This window comes from Pan troglodytes, chromosome 8 (assembly GCF_028858775.2).
Source record: "Pan troglodytes isolate AG18354 chromosome 8, NHGRI_mPanTro3-v2.0_pri, whole genome shotgun sequence".
NCBI classification, from domain to species: domain Eukaryota; kingdom Metazoa; phylum Chordata; class Mammalia; order Primates; family Hominidae; genus Pan; species Pan troglodytes.
The window spans coordinates 117,300,686-117,322,406 of NC_072406.2; the positions used below are offsets into that span (position 1 = coordinate 117,300,686).

Consider the following 21,721-nt stretch of genomic DNA (forward strand, 5'->3'; position numbering starts at 1 on the left):
TTTGTAAATTGAGGGTCTTTGCCTGCCCTCAGCTTGCTGGCTACCCATGAAACCCATTTTAGACTCTAGCGCCCTAGTATTTCTGACTTTCACCCACACAAGTGGCTCAATGAGCAGCATAGTTAAGCTGTCTCTGGATAGGAGTAGGCTCATTTCATCTTTGTCCCTGTCATTCTGATGATTCGTTTGATCCAATAAAGTGAGGGGAAAGGCTGTGCAGGGGAATGCCACGTCTTAGCACATCAAAGATCCTCTGTCTTAGAGGAAACTGGTAGCGCACATCTGTAGTTACAGAATGGCAGGCTGGAGTTTGGAAAATGCAGAGCACCCTTTAGGTGCAGGAGCCTGGGAGAAAAGGCAGTGAAATCTGGAAAGTAAGTCTTGGCTGAAGCCTTTCCTAGTTAACTGCAGTCCTGGATGTCAATCACTTCTCTACTCTGCATTCCTCAAGTTTTCATGGTGCTGTGGTCACATATGGCACACCATGACTCTGCAAGCTGAAAGTTTCCCATGAAGAGCAGTCAGCTTGGAAGAAAGAGCTGGCTGTCAAGAGACTTGGGTTCCAGATCTTTGTGTCCTTGAGCAGGCCTTAGTTTCCCCAGCTAGCATGTGAAAAGGTTGGTCAGAAGCTCATCCGTAAAGACCCCTCCAGCACTGAAACTTTATAATTCCGTTTGTTCTTTTGTATGCCTCAGGGATTCCCAACTGGAGGCTAAGCCAATAGACTCATAGCTCAGAGTCAACTACATAATTCTTCATGCAGTAGATGCTTTAGCCTTTGAGACAAATAGGGTCATAATTGGAACTTTCTAGATAACCTCTTCTCTGCAGATTTCTCCTTTTTTCCTCCAACTGTACTTTCAGTTTTATATATTTCAAGGCATTTCTGCCTTTTATGCAAACAGGCTATTAGGAGCTGGAGGTGAGAGCATCCCATTGCCCATACCTCAGTGCCAAACTGTGCAGTTAAATGATTGCTAATGAGTCATGAAGGACTTAAAAAAGAGTAACAGCCTTGCTGAAAACACACATTGCTGAGAATTGTTTTAGAATGGTTGCTGCAAATGCCTAAGTTTGACCCCTGGCTTCATCATTTACTTGCTGTGTAACCTTGTCAGATGAGTTATTTAACTTTTTTGAACCTCAGTTTCCTCATCTGTTAAATGGGAATAACGAATAAAATGAGATGATCCATGCATAGTGGTTAGCATACCCTCAGTGTTCAATAATTTTTCACTAACATTAGTAATATTAATTGTTATTATTATTTTTGAGACGGAGTCTCGCTCTGTCACCTCGGCTGGAGTGCAGATCTCAGCTCACTGCAACCTCTGCCTCCCGGGTTTAAGCAGTTCTCCTGCTTTAGCCTCCTGAGTGGCTGGGATTACAGGTGCGTGCCACCACGCCAAGCTAATTTTTGTATTTTTGGTAGAGACAGGACGGGGTTTCACCATATTGGTCAGGATAGTCTTGAACTCCTGACCTCATGATCTGCCCACCTCGGCCTCCCAAAGTGCTGGGATTTCAGGCGTGAGCCACTGTGCCTGGCCTAGTAATATTAATTATTATTGTTATTTGACTGAGATCTGCTGATCTACTGTTTGCAAAGTCTTATGGGTATGGATCATGGGGATATAAAAGCATAAGGCACACTGTCTGCCCACAAAGTTCTTAGACATCCAGCAAAGACAAAGTAAATAATCATAATATATAACCATACTAATAATTGTTTAAAATTATTAAGTTGTTAATTTATAGCAATCACTATAAAATACAACTCAAAATCGTGTTAGATACTGCTATTATCCTCATTTTGCACATGAGGAAACTAAGTTTAAAGTGTGTAAGGAACCCTCTGTAGTTCCAGGATTGGGGCTCTCATCTGGGCCATCTAATATGAACACTTTTGTGCTTAAGCACTTTATTCTACAGCCACTCAGACAATAAATATGTGACAAGCACCTGTGATGCATAAGGCACAACTTATGTGAGTTGCAAAGTTCTAAGAAGTTAAAATCTTGCAAAGAGAATAAGACACTTATGTACATATGCTATGATTTTTGATACATTTTGGAAGTGCTGTGGGTCATACCCAAAATACAGATAAAATGCTACAGAAATTCAGAGGAGAGTGATTTTATTTTCTTCTGAGGAAGGAAAAGAAGCAAGGAGGAAAGATCAGAGAGGACATAATAGAAAGGTAGTATTTGAATTACAAGTAAAAGGAATAACCTACCAAGAAAATAGAATAATCTCAAAACCTGTACAGTTTTGTGGTTATATAATATAAAGACTATAAAACATGCAAGGAGAAATGAAAGGTTTGCAATCGTAGGAAAACATTTTGATAAACCTCACTTAGAAACCAATAGACCAAGTAGTCCAAAGGTTAGTATGATTTTGAATATTGAATAACATTATTAGAAAGCTTGATTTAAAGCAGCAGTCCCCAACCTTTTGGGAACCAGGGACTGGTTTCGTGGAAGACAGTTTTCCATGGGTGAGAGTGCAGGTGGGGGGTGTTGATTTCGGGAAGAAACTGTTCCACCTCAGATCATCAGGCATTAGTTAGATTCTCATAAGGAATGCACAACCTAGATCCTTTGCATGTGCAGTTCATAGTAGGGTTCACGCTCCTGTGAGAATCCAATACCACAGCTGACCTGACAGGAGACAGAGTTCAGGCAGTAATGCTCGCTCCCTAGCCACTCACCTCCTGCTGTGCGGCCCTGTTCCTAAACATTTAATATATTTCAACATATTGACCATACACTGAGCCAAATACAATGTCTAGACTACTTTCAAAGAGCTGATTATCATTGAAACCACATTCTCTTTAAATATTTGCAATTAAATTAGAGATTTTAAATAAAATGATGGTGATGAAAACAAAGAATAAAAAACTTCAGAGTTTTTTATATTCTATATGACTTCCATGCCCATACTCACATTAATAAATTTGTATGCCTTTGAAAAGAAAAAGGAAGAAACCTCATAGATTTGGAAACAAAACCGTGAGTTCTTTATGAATCATTTTGTTTCTTAAAGAGGAAATAAGGATGGTCTCTGGAAAATATTTAGATTTGAAAAGCTTTTCTCCTGCCCCTTTTATCCTCCAATCAAAACCTACTACCTGTATTTTGACCTAAGGCTTACAGAATGAGTAGGAGTTGGACAAGACAAGGTGTGGGATAAGCCATCCCAAGCAGAGGAAAAGCATGTTGAAGCCTGCGTCTCTTGATGCAGAGGCTTCTAGCCTGAAGACTGACAGTCCAGTCAAGGCAGTAACAGAAAGAAGAAACTCAGGAAGGGGCTGGCAGAGTCGGCTTCGCCCTGCTCTGTTTCTGAAGATGTTATTCCGGCAGATGGAAATGGGACAGTTGGTGGTTAGAAGAACTCGAGTTGCAGGCACTGGAGTCTCTGAGGACAGAAAAGAAGGACGTCCCAGTTGTGAGTCAATGGCAAATCAAACTCAACAATATTATCTTAGTTGAGTTTGATCAAAGATGCACTCAATAGTCAGCCTGCAGTGAAGTCCACTAATATAACTCCCAAAGCACTGTTTGTTCTTCCTTTTCGATGTTTTTTAGTGGCTTCCTAGGAACAAATTCTGATTCTTTCTTGAAGGATTGTGGTCAACCATTCTCTTCTTGAAACTTCTCTCAGCTTTCATAACTGTGCATAAAAGTTGGCATAATTGGGAGGCTACAAAAGAATCAAATGACTAGGCAGGCGAGAGTCAAGTAACCCAGGGCTGCTCTCCTATAAAGAGGAAAACATCTTTACAGAGCCTAGTCCTCTAATTACATTTAGTGTGGCATTCTTTCCACCTAAATTATAGCAATTATATACAGAGATCCCCTTTGAAATCATTTAATTAATGAGTAGCTAACCCTCTCTGTGTATAGAATTCTAATGAGGTCTTTTATTTTTGTGAACCGCCTCCCTCCCTCAAATTAATTACTCCCCTTCCTGAAAGGCTTACTCAGGCCTGAATGGTGGATTAAAGGAGGTGGGTTATTTAGGGTCCCAGCAAATCATATTTGTTTGTGGAAATCCTAGCACAGTCCAGGGTGACAAGGGACAGAGCATTTGCTGCAATTACTTGCCTGAGATTGTTTCTGTCCTTCTATATTCCAAATGATACACAACTCAGCCACATTCTTTGACCCAGAAATAAGGGCAGATGAAGCTATTACCTCAATTTTGGAAGAAGTGAATGATTTTGTTAGATTAATTCTATCATTAATCAACCCGGAAGTATTTATTAAGCACCTGTTATATGAAAGAAGTACCAGTGCAGACAAAGATGAATGACTGTAATAGATAAATCCTTTGTGTATAGGGTTACCAGGAGATGGATAGCTTTGACATAGACATTGAGGTGTACTTTGAGGTAGACATGGGGATTGAAAGAAAATAAACTCTTAGAAATGGTCTCGAAAGGGCCACATTCCCTGTAGGCTATTTCTGCAACTCATTCTTTGAACACGTGTCACTGATTTCAAACAATCTTTTATTAAAAAGATAAGTCCTTGAGAGATGAAGTGATTTGCTCAAGGTCACCTACTTAATTTTATGGCAGACCATGTCTAGGAAAAGCCAAGTCTTCTATTTCCCTGCCCAGTACTCTTGCGACCATGCCCAGACCACCCATATGTTAACAACAATTCAAGAGCACAGGAAGACCACCTGTAACCAGAGTCATGTTAGCAGTGTAGGCATTTAGAGTCAGAGGAGTTTTAGAAAAAGACAGAGATGGCCTCTTAAGTTTGTAGAGTCCAAGAAGAAGGTGAATCTTGAGTGGTTGTCAAATACTCTCATGAAAAATCCAAGTGGCAAGGTAAAAGGAAAGAGAAAAATGGGAGTTATAAATTTTAATTGATTTTTTTCCTGAAAATCTATATAATGAGAAATAGCATAGAGAATTCATTTATTTTGTTCCTGTGGTTGGGAGCAACTTCCTCAGGAAACCAAAGGGTAGGCTACCTGTTTCCAGGTGGTCATCTATATTTATATATGAGGTGTTCACTTTCTCCAAGGCTCACTAGGAAGATATCAAATAAAAAAAGAAAGTCCCAGCATATGAAGTTATTACGTACCTTGATAAAAGGATTTTGAGCCAAGCCTATTGAAAGTCCTTGATGAGAAAGTCCTTGGGTGAGTCTATGAGGATTCCAACAGTAAAAATGATGATGATGGTAATAAACATTTGTTGTCTATTGTGATTTTCAAAATTTTCACCCACATTATCTCACATGATGGGGGTTTGATTATGTTGGTGAAAATATGCTTTGAGTTCAAAAGGGGGCTAGCAATGGGTTTCTGAAAAAGGCTGTCAAAATAGTTTATCTTGGTAATTGCAAGGAAGTGGGATTTAATAACAGTGAGTTTGGCCATACTAAGAATTCGTTTCTCTTTGCCAAAGACCTGAGAATAAAATTTCACGCTCTAGAATTGCCTTGTTTTTTTTCTGTTGGCATTCAATGATCAATTAGCCATTCTTTTTCAAGCAACTACTGTTGATAGGTTCCGTAGGATACAGAGAAGTACTAAAAGTATCCCCAGGCTTAAGAAGCTTTTTAATTAGTTGACAAAAATTTCACCAAAGATACGGGAAATTTCTGAAATTCTAGATTGATGGTCTGGGTAAGTTGTTCTCAAAATACGGTCCTGGGGCCAGCAACATCAGTATCGCCTGGAACTTATAAGAAATTCAAATACTTAGGTACCTCAAATGTACTAATAAGAAACTCTGGGAGTGAGACATTCTATGTTTAACAACCCTGTAGGTGATTCTGATGTAGACATTGGAGAACCTCTGGTCTAGAGATAACAGGACCATTTGAGCTTCTGAAGAAAGAGCTTAGTGTTGCCAGAGGAATCACAGAGGACTTTTTGAAATAAGTATTGCCCGATTTGAGAATTATAGTATCCTTTTAAAGATGCTCCATGCCTTTGGTTCTTCCATCCTAGCTCTCTCTTGGGCTTTAATATTCTATTGATACATGAACCACTTTGTTCCCCCTGTAAAAGTACTACACATATGAGAAGTGTGCTGTACCTATTTTGCTGGTAACAGGCTCTCCTTAAGTTAAGAGGAGTATTTCTGGCAGATGAGAAACTTTTACTGGAACTTGATTATTTTCAAAATTATTATTATCAATTAGAAGCGGTCTGGGCTTTCTCTTTTCCTAATTCAGGATCAAGAGGACCTTCTCAGTGTTTATCACTCCAAAGTGATGGACATGGTTTATGATGATGCCCACTTCAATTTCTCTGTTGGTGTCTTACTTCCACAGATCTTGTAAATTTTAACATCTGCTCCTTGGGTATTCATGAAAAGAGAAGAAAAATATTTGAATTTGAATTAGTTCTTAATTTCATCCCCTGCTTATTTTGCTATGTTTCTATCATTTCTTCAGCTTCCATAAGCTTTAATCAGAAGAGCAATGAATTAATGTGATATTGAACAGAATTAGGGAAGCTGAGTCTATACAAAAGAGACCATGTGTCTGAGTCATGTATGCCCCATAGGAAAGGGACCACAGTGAACTTTGCTCTTCCCTAAGCTGACAATGGGTGGATCGATGTGGAATACATTAACGTCTGAAAGTTGCTAGGGGATTTTACCCCACCGATCTTATTTGGGGCCCATTGAGAAAATGAGCAAAGCTCATAATCCTACCAGTGTTTAAGTGATTAAAATTTTGCATCTGATACACAAAAGTGACCTCCCGGGAGAGGAAACTAGCACACTCCTGAGTGAACATATTAGTGTATCAGTTTACAGTATGGGGAAAGACCTGGGAAACACAATATAAGAAAATCTGGGAAAGAAGCCAAAGAAATGTACATGAAAGGAATGTACCTGTGAGGATTGCAAAACAGAACAATCTGAACAAGTCTGTAAGTCCTGACTGAGCACCTATTCTTGTGTTCTGTCTTGAAATGAGCACTCTGAGATCAGTAATGGATATCTCAAAGAGTTGGAAAGACCAACAACATGGACATTCTTTGAGGCTCGAAGTCAGTTAGGTTGGACACATGGATGATGCTTGCATGCTGCTCCATAGATCAAGCCTGAGCTTGAATTTCTATGCTTACTAACTTTTGAGCATCTCTTGTTCCTGTTGTTAGAATCTTTGTCTGTTAGAAAGTTCCCTCACAGGCCAGGTGTGGTCGCTCACGCCTGTAATCCCAGCACTTTGGGAGGCTGAGGCAGGCAGATCACCTGAGGTCAGGAGTTCGAGACTAGCCTGACCAACATGGAGAAACACTGTCTCTACTAAAAAAGTACAAAATTAGCTGGGTGTGGTGGTGCATGCCTGTAATCCCAGCTACTGGGGAGGCTGAGGCAGGAGAATTGCTTGGACCAGGGAGGTGGAGGTTACAGTGAGCCAAGATTGCACCATTGCACTCCAGCATGGGCAACAAGAGTGAAACTCCGTTTCAAAAAAAACAGGAAAGAAAGTTCTCTCACATTTTATAAACTTCCACACTTTTATTTTTTCATGCAAGAGAGCTCCCTAGAATATCAACCTGCTGCTCTTCCCTCACTGCACTTTCCTAAGTCATGTCCAGGTTAACTAGCCTGAGTTCTTACACTGCAGTTTGGGTAGATGAAAGTGGTCTTGGATCATATTGCCACCTGTATTAGTTTCCTGTGGCTGTTGTAACAAATTTAGTGGCTTAAAAGAACAGACATTTATTCTCTTGTAGTTCTGGAGTTTAGAGTCCACAATCAAAAGGTCAGCAGGCCTCTACTCCCCTGGGGCTCTAGGGGAGAATTCATTCTTTGCTTCTTCCATCTTCCTGAAGTTCCAGGTGTTCTTTGGCTTGGGCTGCATAACTCCAATTTTGGCTTCTGTCTTCACATGGCCTTCTCCTCACTGCATGCTACTCATCTTTGTGTCTTTTATAATGATACTTGTCATTGGATTTAGAGCCCACCCTGATAATCCAAGATGATCTCAACTCAAGACCCTTGATTTATAAGTGCAAAGATACTTTTCCCGCATAAGGTCACATTCATAGTTCCAGGGAATAGGAAGTGGTCATATCTTATTGCAGGTTACCATTCAACGCAGTGGTCCTTAAACTTTAGGAACTATGAACCCCTTTGAATAATCTGATAAAATATATGTGATTTTTATTTATAGATGAGTACGTATGTGCCATTAAGCACTTTTTTGTTTGTTTAAAATTTAAGCAGATTCATACTTCACCACCACTACCAAAGCCCAAACATGTGCTGTAGATTCAAACACTCAGTCTATATCCTTCTTGAATGGTAACAGTCAAAAGCAACCACAATTTTCCTGGTGATCTGGTTAATGTAGGAAAAAACAGGTTATTGCCTCTTTGGTTCTAGACAATACATATAATTCTGTTAATGCATTTCAAGATCACGTTAAATATTTTATGTCTCCCTGAAGTGTTCACATTGTGTGTGGAAACTCTTAAGCTGCTATTATTATTACTATTAAACCTGAAAAGTACCAAGCCCCATTTCTTTTATCTGGTACTTATGTAATTACCATGGAGAGGATCTAGCTAACATTTCTCTAGGTTACATCACACCTTATTAAATTAAGCCTATCTCTTTAGTCTGTCACGACCTTATTGAGTCTTGCTTCTGCCATCGAGCATATTGAGGGCTTCCTCCAGCTTTATGTCATCAAAAAATTCAATTTCCAATGATGACCATTATTTTCACGTCTTCAAGTCGTTAATAAAAATGATGAACAAGAAAGAGCAGACAACAGAACCTTGCAGCGGACTACTCACACCTCCCTCTTGGTTGATTTTAATGTCTTCATTAGGTACTGTTCAGCCACATAATTTTACCAAGCACCTGGCTCATATTTTCTCAATCTTTTTGTCAAGATTCCTATGACAGACCCTGTTCAAATGCCATGCTGGTATCCAGGTAAATCATGTGCTTCACATTTTCCTCTTCTGTCTGCCTAGTAACCTTTTAATAGAAAGGAATGTGATTAATCTGACATGACGTTTTTTGTGATCCAGGAAGTAAATTTGAACTATGTGGAGTCAACAGAAATATATGGTTTAGCATCATTAACATCCTGCACTAGTAAGTCTTCCAATCAGGGAAGACTTACTGCTGGAAGTGGTATCTGAATGTGAGAGTTTTGAAGGCTGGATAGAGAAAAAAAAGATATCCGTCAAGGTCTCCTCCCACTGTTTTTGTTTGTTTGTTTCGTTTTCCCTTGATGAGGCTTATCAGTTTATCTGTCGTCTCTTCAAACAAGCAAAAATGTTTGATAAGAGAGAGCTGTTTTGTTAAAGATTTAAAATGGACTGACCGCTATGTAAAATGAATTTAGAGCTAAGAAATGGAAATACCTTAGTGGATGACCTGGCATCGATGAATTGGATTTGGAAACCACTGGATTTAGCAAGACTACAAGAGAACAGAGAGAACCCAGGGAGAGGGAGTTAGGTTTGCTTTGCTCCACAGTGTCAGCTGCATATGTTGGGTATTCTAGGCTCAGAGTTTCTCCTACCCCATGCTGAGCTTAGATCCACACAAAACCCATGTAGTTTTACTAAAGGAGAGATCCTGTCTCTCTTTCAAAGTCTGCTTAATTTTCTTTTAGATAAGCCTCTAAAAGGTTTTATTTAACTTTTATCTGAAGCACATTCAAAATTGATCCTGAGATGTATTGTAAATTGGATGATCTACAAAAGCAACTCTATATTCTTCCTCATTTCACAAGTTTTGTCAGTCTCTACCTTTCCCATAAGCATCCTCATCTTTTAGAGAGCATAAGAAAATGACCCAGGAAGAGAGTTAATCTTGTAGGTGTCACCATAACAGTATCTGAACTTGGGCAGAGGAGAATCCAGGGCTGGTAGTGTGATTAAGTCTTGCTGAAATGGAAGCCATCCAATTCCTTGAAAGACTTCAGTTGTTTTAAGTTCACAGCATGATCGGTCTCCCCTTTACATCACTATGATAGATGTCTTGCATTGTAATTGCAAGACACGCCACCCGAGTAGAGTATGGATGATCAGTCTTTTTTTTTTTTTTTCCATTTTTCTAGAAACAATTGATCATTCATATTTATAGGGCAATCAACTGCTGGGCTTTGAAAAGGTCAGTATTGATTATCTAAGTCACAGATGGTGTGCTTCTTTACTATACATAAATATGAGTTCCTTTTATGAGTCTGCTGTGATTCTTTTTTCTTTTTAAGGAAGGAGAAGGGAGGGTAGGTATTCACGTGCATTAAACAATGGAATTTCAACTAACACACTTAAATTCAACTAGGACTTTGCAGTTGGCAAAGTTGTACTTTAAATTAGCAAATTCATTCCTTCTACCCCAACACATATACTTACAATCCACTTTACAGATGAGGAAACTGAGTCCCTGTCCGTGGACATGGGTAGGCAAAATGCCAGTGCTTGCATTAAGGAGAAATGGGAAGGCTGTGTATCTAAATCTGAACAGGGGTTTTATATGGGTGTTGAGTTTGGGACTACCGGTCCCAATTTTTTTTCTTTACTGGGCTTTCTGTATTTTAAATGCTTCCTGTAATAGGCATATATTACTTTTGCAATTTAAAAAATGGTTGATTTAAAACCCACTGTGAATGACATGCCAGTTGATTGAATTGTATGGATAGTGGGCTTTCTCCTTAATGGCCCTCAAGGAACTCACTTTGGAAGAATAACTAAAGTCCAGGCTGCAGTGAATCTCTATCTCCTTCCCAGTTTCTGTGCATTAGTGACTGACTATGGAACTTTCTCCCCTTGTGTCTCCCACTCCTCCCCTAAACACTTAGAGTTTTTGGCCACTTCAGCCTCCGCTCCGAATGGCAATTGGTGAAAGTGGACTACAAATCTATCTTCAGCCGGCATTGCACCAAGGAGGACTATCAGACCTGGCACCTGCTCAATCAGGTACACACCCCAGGGAGTTGGAGTGCTGGCTTTGAGGAGGAGGAGCTAGTGCAAGCCCGATTGGGTCTTATCTGAGCCTTCCTATTTAGGGGAGGAAGGTAGTGGGTCATCTGAGGATGTGGGTGTGGATTTGGAGAAAAGGGTGAAACACACTCAGGTCCAGTAGGGCCAGATGATATTTAGGACTATCTCGCACCCTGGGATCCTATCTACTAATTGAGGTCACTGAGCTGCCTGGGGGAAAGGTGTTGATGATAACCTGGGATTTTAGCTCTATCCATGAAGAAATGAGCTTTTTACAGCTAGAAGGCCTCCAAGAGTTGCTCATTTTATCTGCCAATGTGGAGGGCGAGAGCATTTCTCAGACTAGCCTGAAATAAGGGACCCAGAGCACTGGGAACAGGTCCACTGAGAAAAGGTGTCAGGGTGGGTAGGTCTAGCAATGGTAGATATTTACTGCTGTGAGAAATAGGCAGACTTCTGCTCCAGAACCACTGGATCCTTGTAATTTGTATCAACTTCTCCTTTCTTTGTTCTTGACTGGGAATTAAGATTTGGGCATGGTCGTTTATCATAGAGAAGGAACATTTTGGGTCAACTTCAATTTCCCTCTGAAGACAATGTGAAAAATGTGCCAGAAATGGGCTCCTTTCCACTAGAATTGCTACTGAAGCCATTTGGGCAAATGTACCTGGTGGTCTGCAAAGATGCCTGGAGTCCTTACATTCTCTATGGAGGTGGAGCAGAAACGGGATGATGTAGACATCACTGGCTTGGGTGGGTGGAGGGTAGAAGTGGGCCCACCTTCCATAATGTTCCTTTTATGTGAGTAAAAGATTAGCACTTTTATTCTTGAAACTCCTGGATCATTACTGAGAATGAGACTGCTACATAAAGTACCTAAATGAGAATGAACAGGCTAATGCTTCTTGTTGACAACTGGTTTATTTCACCACCTTTTTGTTTTTCTGTCTCTCACACTATGGAATTTCTCTCTAAGGGAGAGCCTTGTGTCATGGGAGAAAGGAAAATATTCAAGAAACGTAAGCCAGGAGCTCAGTGTGCCCTGGGCCGAGACCACTCAGGATCAGTGGTCTCAGAACCCTGTGTCTGTGCCAATTGGGACTTCGAGTGGTGAGTTGTTTGGCATTTCATTACCAATTCCAACCAGGTCTTCACCTGTCTGTGGGGTGGGGTGGGGTGAAGATGAAGTTAGGAGAGGAAGCATGACCCAGAGATAGGAGGTGTATCTGCTGGCCTGTGGGCCCAACCATCCCAGTTACTGGGCCAGATGGGAAGTCTGCATTCCTGGAAGGAGGACAGGCTGAGGCATTTTCACAGAGAGAGTCACTGCTCTATCAGAGCAGCATCTCTCGGGGGGCTTCTTCTCATCTACACTGAGCAGCTGTATTGGAAACTACTGGAGAAGTTGTGCTGGGCATTGACAGAGGTTAGAGAGCTACTGCCTTGCTGTTGCCTCCAGCCACATACACTCTCACTGTGCTCTTCCACGTGACCTCTCTCTTATTTCCTTTTTCTCCCCCTAATAACAGCAATGGAGAACAACCTTAAATCTCACTTAATGAAATTCAAATGTCACCTATAGACAATTACTCCCAAATTTCCGAATATTTACCTCTAGCCCTGGCCTCCCCCTTCTCTTGGTTGGACACATATGTGTCTGGCTATCTACTCAGCATTCATCTCCTCTTGATTCACTGTCAGGGATATCAAACTTAAGGCAGCCAAAGCAAAGCTTTTCTTGAATCCCCTTCATTGGAAGGAGTCCCTTGCCCAGTTTTCCTAATTTCAATAAAACACACAGCTATCCACTCAGTTGCCAGAAGGGTTTGGTTTCTCCTTTTCTTTCACTGTCAGATCCAGGCCATCTGCAAGTCCTTGCAGTTTCTACCCCCAAAACACATTCTAAGTCAAATCACTTCTTTCCATCTCTCAGCTGTCTGTATCACTCCAGGAATCGAACTCTCTCCACGTCCACCCTTGTCACTTAAAATTCATTCTCCTCACAGCAACCGAGATGGTATTTTAAAAACTCAAACCATATCTTATCACTACTACACTTAGAATACTCCAATATCTTCCCCCTCACTTAAAATCTAATCTTTCCTTAGTTTCCTCTATTGTAGGTGATTTAGCCCTGCAATTACCTTTATGTCGAAATTCCTTACTGTTCTTACCTCATTCACTGTATTGCAACCACATTATCACCTCCTGCACCTTTATTAATCCTGGCTCATTCCTAGCAGAGGGAGCAGAAAATGCAAGAATTTCTTCCAAATCTTAGTATGGCCGACACCTTTGAGTCACTCATGTCTCAGCAAAAATATCAGCTTCTCAGAAATGCCTTCTGAGACCACCTAATCTCACCTATACCCTGGCACAGTCTAGCATATCCCTGTTTTATTATCTCCTTAGTATTAATTGCCATACAAAATGAACATGTTTTTGATTGTTCTACCATCACCTATCTCTCCAGTAGAATGTAAGTGCTGGGAATGCAGGAGTTTTAGACTTTCCTTGTTTCTGCATCCACAGCGCCTGGCCCGCGGTAAACATTCAATAAAGAGTTGTAGCATGTTTCTGAACATTGTTCCTTTTAGGAGGGTCAAAAATCTCCCCAATTCTGGGAATGGGTACATAGCACTCCGATCCCAGCTGGATGAATTCTTCCCCTGCATCACAATAAAAAGCTAAAGTTCAATTTGATTATTTTGGTAGCCCATCTCTGTCTTTGTTAAAAGACAAAACTAAGGGCTTGGGCATTGGCCTCTAAACTTGGGAGGGGCAGGGCAATGATGGAGCTGCATTTGGGCTTCCCTGGCATCAAATAGTCAAAGTAAGTCCAAGTGGGCACAGAGCAGCTGCCCCTGACTGGCAGCCTCACTTCTTCCAGCCTCATTTCATCCAGCTGGTTTTTTAGCTTGATTTGTACTAGAAACTATCCTTTGTTTCCCACTTTCTGCTAGGAATATAACTGGAAGCCAGAGGAGTGACTCTGCTCTCCACCTGTTCTTTATCCTTAAACTCATACCTAGGAAAGCAGGGCTTCAGTGAAATTCATGAAAATGAGATATACTAAATGTAATTTAAGTTTGACTAGCAGAGTCCTTTCTGTGACCATTTTGAGCCCTTGGCAACAAAGTATATTTTCACATTGTGAAAAATATTTTCAATTATTAATCACAATTAAGCAAAAATAGTCACAGCAATGAGTGCAGTAGGCCACTCAAAATTATGGCTTGTGACATATTGATGTCAACCTGAATATTCAGAATATTAATTTCAGGCTTCCTTGTGTCCTTCTGCAGACTAACTCCATTAAGGCACACTGTCTTTGAATTTGTCATGATACATATTCTCCTGTGTCTCTGTGTGCCATAATAGACCCTCACCCATTGTTGGGTAGCATCACAAGTGAGAAGAAATAAGAACTGTAAAATATTTTCTCATCAGTAATTCCATTAACATTTACTGGTCTGGGCAAAAATTCTAGCACTGATAGTCACAGTTTTTGACCTTGGCAAGTTTTCTTAATCTTTGTGACTTCGTCTCTATAGCTGCAAAATAAAAATACATGACATCTACCGCATTGGGTCCTAAGGAAGAATAAATGAATTCATATATTAATATACATCATTAATATAGATAAGGCATTTATCCTACTGATGTATAACATAGAAATACAACATAGGCTAGCTATTGCTGCTGCTGTTGATGCTGTTGTTATTCTTACACCCTAGGGTTAAGTGGTCCCTATGGTATTTTTGGAAGTAAACCAAAGCTTATACATCCAAATAAGCACTGTTTTCAGAGTAGGATCTTGGGGTCTGATCCATTTACTTCAGTACTGGTGGCATTGCTCAAAGTATTTCTGAACCCTTCTTTAGGGAGTGCTGTCAGAATCCATCTATAAGTAAAGCACGGTGGGAGAGGTGAGGGGGAGCCTTTACACGGCCTTCTGTGGTTCTCATACTTGCACTGGTAGAGGTACCATGTGGATCCAAGACGCTGTAATGTCAGGATCTTTATTATTGCCTTTTAATGAGAAGAAACGTCTTGGATATAGGTTACTTGATCCAGGTTACATCCCTGGGAGAGAATGAGCTGGGGTTCAAGTGCAGATTTAGTTAAATTCCACATTCTCTCCTCTACACCCTGCCATTTCTCAAGAAATCAAACAAGTCTTTATTATTTTAGATTCATTTTGCTTCAGAAAAAAATAAAGTTTCCAAGTTTACTTACTCTAAAATTAAAACTCGTCCCCAAAGGACTTGGGTTTACTGCTGTTGATGAAATATAAGATAGAATGTTTCCTCAACACTAAAACAATTTCCGATGAAGTAGTTTTGACCATTGGTACTAGAATCATAATAGGTGTATGGTCTCCAAAAATATTTTATAGATTTTTTTTGATATATAATGTGGTGTATGTTTGCATTTTTATAGCTAATCACACCTCATATTAAAAAGAATATAGAGAACCACTTGAGTAAAGTAGAGAAGTAGACAAGGCCAGATGCTCAGTTTGTGGTCATAATCTCAGAACACAAACAAAAAAAAAACTCACACGACCTATAAAGTTTTTTTTTACTACTACTGAGTAGGGGAGAAGTTGTTTTTGATTACTGAAATTTCTGAATTATTTACAGTGATTTTTTGGGGGACAATGAGACTGAATATTTGAAATTGTCTTCTTGTTTTTAAGTTAACTTCAATAAGCATAGTGATTTGTTAAAAGATACAGTTTTTCCAACAAATACAGTTTGTCTGTTTGCTGGTCTTTAATGCTAATGCTAGAAATCAGCATGTGGCGTATAGCCTTGTCCCCTTCTCAATGGTCCTCTTTAGCCGGAAGTATTATTAGCTAAGGCATCTGAAATACCCAGTGCAGTTAGTACCAGTGATTATCATGCACAGTCCATTTAGATGTTTCCCTAGGCCAAATCAGGGCAGGTTCATTTGATTGATCTAGGAAAAGTTCAAGCCTCAGAGACAGCAGAGAGAGGGTATCACCTAGTTCAATCAGTTTGGGAGGGAAGAGTAAAGGCTGGGAAGGATGAATTAAAGTCTTCACTTTGGTGGAAGAATTGAGGAATGCAACCTGGATTCACAGAGGGAAGATATTTTCTATCTCTGTCCTTCTTCTGCAAGAAAAGAGAAGGTTTTCTAGATTCTCAGAACATTTATTTGTAGCAAAACATTCACTTCCACAACTTTCTCCAGAGCGAGTACCAGTAATAAGTATGAATTCTGCATAAAGATTGATGTTTCAACATAAGAGCCTCATAAATCCACCAGCCTCAAGCGAACCCTAGAGAGCCACTTTGCAGCAACTTCCATCATGGCGCTGGAGAAGGACCAGGAACAAATCCTTATTGAGAGTAAAGGTTGTTAGAGACCAGCAGGCAGTCAGAAAAGGTGCAAGAGGGGGCTCCTCTAAAGTCACACGAAGGCTCTTGAGAGGGATTAGCCCTCCAGGAGACCTGAATTCACTTGTTCAGTGAGAAACGAGGTTGAACCAGAGATTATTATGCCCAGGAGTTCTTTTCTTTCACTCATTCATCTAACTTCTCACTCGACAAAAACTTTACTGAGCCCCTACTATGTAAGCAGATGTTTTACCACATCTGTGAGATGAATTATCTTAATCTTCTCAATGGACTCCCAGAAGGAGAGTCTGCTATTACAGACATTTTACAGATAAAGGAATGGAACACAGAGATGTTAAGTAATTCACTCAGGATAATATTATTCTGACTTCAGAGTCCTGAGTCTTAGTATGTATTACTGGCTACCTCCATGTCCCATATGGCACTACATCCACAAAGCAAGTTTATTGAGTGGTGATGTAGAAGACAGGGGAGGAGATTTGGGGGTGTCACAGCACATACATTCAAATGTATCCAAAGTACATTAATCTAGTGGTTCCCCAGAGTAAGCTTGAGTACTCTGCCTATGGAGCACAAGCAAGGATGTGTTTCCACAGTGGACAAGTCAGAGGATAAACAAGACAATAAACAACATTGTTATTTACAAAATATACAAAATTTATAAAATATACAAAAGAGTTATTGCACTAAAAGAAGGCATAGCAGAAAATAATGAGTATAATTAAATGCTGAATTTTATGGTCCAAAGCTATCATAGTCAATGTGGTTATTTGAGTTAAAATGAAATAAAAAATGTTATTCCTTCATTGCACTAGTTAGGGGCTACCATATTAGCTTAATATAAGATATTTCTCTTATCATAGAAAGTTCTATTGAACAGCACTGGTTCTGACTGTATGTGCTATAGATACACAAAACAAAGAGAACAAAAAGATCACTGTGAACTGAAGTAATCATGGAAGGCTTCCTTCAGGAGGTAGTGGTGGGACTATGTAGACTTCCTGCTGAGGAAGAAAAGGAAAATAGGCAGTACTTCAAAGAAATAAATAACAGACTAAGAAAACATAAACCTAAAGAAAACATTAGATTAGGAGAAATATTTGAGGAATGATTGTTGGATTTTCCAAGCATTTTCTGAAATAGTTGGGATATAATTGTAATTTTTCTTTGAGACTGTATTTGGGCTTATGTCTTAGCTAAATGATGATGTTAATGATTAATCCATTGTTTTTGTTGCTGTTGGGCCTGCTTGTGTTTGTTGAGTGCTCACTCCATGCCTACCAAGAACCTCTATCTGCCTAATCCCAAACCTACCATGCTATCCTGCCTGCTGAAGTGGAACAGGGTGCCTGTAGATCACTAGTACTGGAATCTCAACTGGCAGATGGGAGGATGGAGAAATGGGAATCAGGGAGGCTGTGATATGGCTATGAGTGGTCTGAGAGCCCCTGCAGCTTGTCTGGAAGAGACCATGACTTCTTGGTTAGCTCCAAGAGTCTCAGAATGTCATTCCTGGGGACTAGGGCCCTCCTTAATGAGCCAGTGGGTGCCCTATGGGATTGGACTCATGCTGAACAGGGATCAGGAGTCTCCATTATCACCTCTGCCACTGTCAGCTGTGTACAATCTTTGGCAAAGTCATTTCTCCTCTTTTTGCTTTTCTTTTCCAGTCTACCAACTTAGGAGACTGGATCCAAGAATAAAAGTATCCCTTCCTATTTTGGCATGCAGAGGTTTATTATTATTATTATTATTATTATTATTATTATTATTTCTAAACTGTCCTGGCTATCCCTCCTTTAGAATCTAAGCCTTTTCCCTGGATGGGATTTGGAAGACATACAGGTTCCCGGAAATGAAAAAGTTTTAGAACTTCTAAAGCTGTTGTAGTTGAGAAAGACATAGAGGTGACTTATTTCTTGAAGGAAAATGTGTGTGTGTTTGCAGAATCTGCAGCAGTAGACTTCCCCGAGGCAAATCAAACTTTCTGGTGCATTCTGTCCAAACCTCACAATTCAACAGAAAAACGCCTTTCCCCAGGAAGCTGGAGAAACAGCTGGAGCTGCTTGTTTTTCTAAATCATGCAGACTTCGGAGCTGGGAAGGAGGTTGGGCTGTATGAGATATTTTAATATACATTTAGGAGAAATTAATGAAGAAGTCCACAGCTTGGAGGCAGCCAGTTTCCACTAGTGTTGTTAAATATTAATGAAATTCTTTTACTCTTTGGGGCAAAGCAACATGCCTGGTGCACCTTTTAAAATTACTGCATAGCTGACAGGTAGCAGAGCTGAACAGAACTGCTAAACATGGTTATATTTAGCAAAGACCATTAAGATGTTTCTTTCATTCTTAAAATTGCTTGAGAGAGAGCACCCTTCCTTCATAGATTACCAGTAATCCCTAGGGTTAGTAGGACATTCAATAGATTTACCTAAGAAAACAACTGGAGAATTTTTGATAAGTAGTAAGGATACACCACAGCCCAATATTTCCACAGATAAAAAATGCTTAGAAATAAGTAATTCAGGCCAGGAACATGGGCTCACGCCTATAATCCCAGTACTTTGGGAGGCTGAGGTGGGCAGATCACTTGAGGTCAGGAGTTTGAGACCAGCCTGGCCAAACGGCAAAACCCTGTCTCTACTAAAAATACAAAAATTAACCGGGCATAGTGGTGGGTGCCTGTAATCCCAGCTACTCTGGAGGCTGAGGCAGGAGAATCACTTGAATCTGGGAGGCGGAGGTTTCAGTGAGCTGAGATCGCGTCACTGCACTCCAGCCTGGGTGACAGAGTGAGACTCTGTCTCAGAGAGGAAAAAAAAAAAAAGAGAAATAAGAGATCCAGTGGTGTACTTGTAAATATTTAACTGCTGGCTCTCTGGGAACTAACAAATTAATACTCCCTGATTAATGGTATCTGCTGATCATCATACATATTCCCATCATGGCAGATTTCAAACTACCAACCTGACATGAGTGAACGCAGAACTGGAGTGAGATAGCTAGTACCACAACATTATATAATATTCCCACCATACAGATAAGTGGATGTAAAGCACCTCAATAGCATGGACAATAGAATGATAGAATATTTTTATATAATATATATTATATATAATAATAAAATATAGCAATCAAGAATGTATGCTTTAAGTATTATCTTTGTAATATAATTTATGTAATTGAAATTTCATACAGTTTCATTTTTAATAGTGGCTTTAACAACCATTAATTAGCTTGCAAAATTTCTGAGATGTTAACTGCGAGCTCTCATGGGCTACTACAAGCTGGCACAACACTGAGTCCATACGAACTGTCAGACTGAGATCTCCAGTAGTTAATCAGAAGCCTTGACCAAAACATTTACTTGGCAGAAGTGTCTGTTTCTCCTTCCTTCTTTCCAGCTTCATTTAAACATGCCAATATAAGACTGATCTCAAGTTCCACCTTTCTATGTAGAAATCCATGATTCATGTCACATTAACTCCACAGGAATCTATTGGGCACTTGGGGCTACTCTCTGCAGTCCACATTGTAGCATCAGTTATGGGCCCACAGTCTTCCTGCAGAGATAGATGTAATGCAATCATGTAATGCAATGGGATAATTTTTTTTTCTTTTGAGATGGAGTTTCGCTCTTGTTGCCCAGGCTGGAGTGCAGTGGTGCGGTCTTGGTTCACTGTAACTTCCACCTCCTGGGTTCAAGCGATTCTCCTTCCAAGCCTCCCAAGTAGCTGGGATTACAGGCTCCTGCCACCATGCCTGGTGAATTTTTGTGTATTTTTAGTAGAGACGGGGTTTCACCATGTTGGCCAGGCTGGTCTCAAACTCCTGACCTCAGATGATCCACCCGTCTCGGCCTCCCAAAGTACTGGGATTACAGGTGTGAACCACTGTGCCCAGCTGCAACTGCTTTCTAATGTAATTGGAATTCATTTACCCAATAAATATTTAATGCCTGAAATGTCCTAGGTACAGTTCTAAATTCATATTGGCCAAAAACAAACAAACAAACAAAAACTGAAAATTATCCCTGCTCTTTTGTAGCTTCCACTTATAGTTACCAACAGGTTATGACCCCAGAGATTTTGTCTGGGGAAGCAGCGATGGCCTTCTATGACCTAGATATTAAAGAAGGATAAGTAGGAAACTACCAAACATAGAAAAAAGTGGAATGCTTCAAGCCTGAGGGATTACATATAGAGAGATAAAGAGGGTTGAAAAGGCTGGCTAGAAGTGTTCAGTTAAGAGTTTGATGAGAAGATAGGTAAGAAGGTGGGGTGGGGTCCGACTCGGAAGATATTGTGTACGATCTCATTAATCAATTGGTTCTTCTTAGCTCTGCTGTTTAGTGCTGTGTTGCACATGGTTTTATTCTGTTCTTTAGTTATGTTTGGGGTATGCTGTATCTCTCTCCCCCAAAGACTGAAAACCCTTTGAGGACAGGGATTGTCACACATTTTTAAGTTTTTTATTATTATTATTATTTTACAGGGCAGGGCACATAGTGAGTTGTAAATAGATGTGGAATTAAATTTAAATTTTTAGTCCCCTCTCCCCTTCATTCCTATTGTAGATATACACACAGAAAATTTGCCTCTGTTTTCATTGGACTTCCACAAAATCTTGGCTCAAAGAATATACAGGAAGCAGAAAAAGAAAGGAGTTGTGGGTTCTGAGAAAGCAACTTCTTTTCTGCTGCTTCATGTTTTATTAACACTTAATGGATTAGTATTTATATGTTCAGTTTATTTTGCCCCATCGGTGGGTTTCAGAAAACCCTAAGATGCTTAACTTAGAAACATGAATTCAGCCAAGTGAAGCTACCCTCAATGATCTCTGGTTGGCTACAAGAGCAATAATACCTTCTACCTACTTTATTGTTCTTCTACTTTGACATTTACACACCCAGCAGTCTTCTGAAACTCCAAGAAGTAGGGAAGCACTGTTTGGACTTCAGATAGGGGACCTCCTTTTCTACACTGCTCTGTTACTTTCCCATTTTGCATCAGGGACAAGAGGGGAAAGAAATAGTAGCGGACTTTCTTTCTTCATTTTATTATGGCTAGGATTTTAAAGAAACACACAAAAAGAGCTACAGTGTAGTTTTATTTTATTTTTAGGGAAATAGGGGCCTTTGTTTTATCTCGTCAGGAAAAGTTTGAATGGCTCTATGTGTCCATGTGAATGGACATGTATATACTTGTTTCAGAGAGGGTGAGTCATTGTCTTTGTTGTCATGTACTTATTTTAATAATTCTACTGTGACTTAAAATGTACTTTTACCAGCATCCTCCACGTTTACTCCCAAGCCAATGTACCTGCCACATTATTTATATCAGTACCTTTTTAAACCTAGAATTTCTATTTGCTAAG

The 21,721-nt window shown here is 40.0% G+C and overlaps 1 protein-coding gene across 1 annotated transcript in view; it reads left to right on the forward strand.

Moving 5' to 3' along the window:
* Positions 1-21,721, forward strand: part of SORCS3 (sortilin related VPS10 domain containing receptor 3) — a 617,030-nt gene that overhangs the window by 546,347 nt on the left and 48,962 nt on the right. The window contains exons 15-16 of the mRNA XM_016919295.4: positions 10,815-10,932; positions 11,933-12,066. Of these exons, the coding sequence (XP_016774784.1) occupies positions 10,815-10,932; positions 11,933-12,066 (252 nt within the window). The remainder of the gene's footprint in view (positions 1-10,814; positions 10,933-11,932; positions 12,067-21,721) is intronic.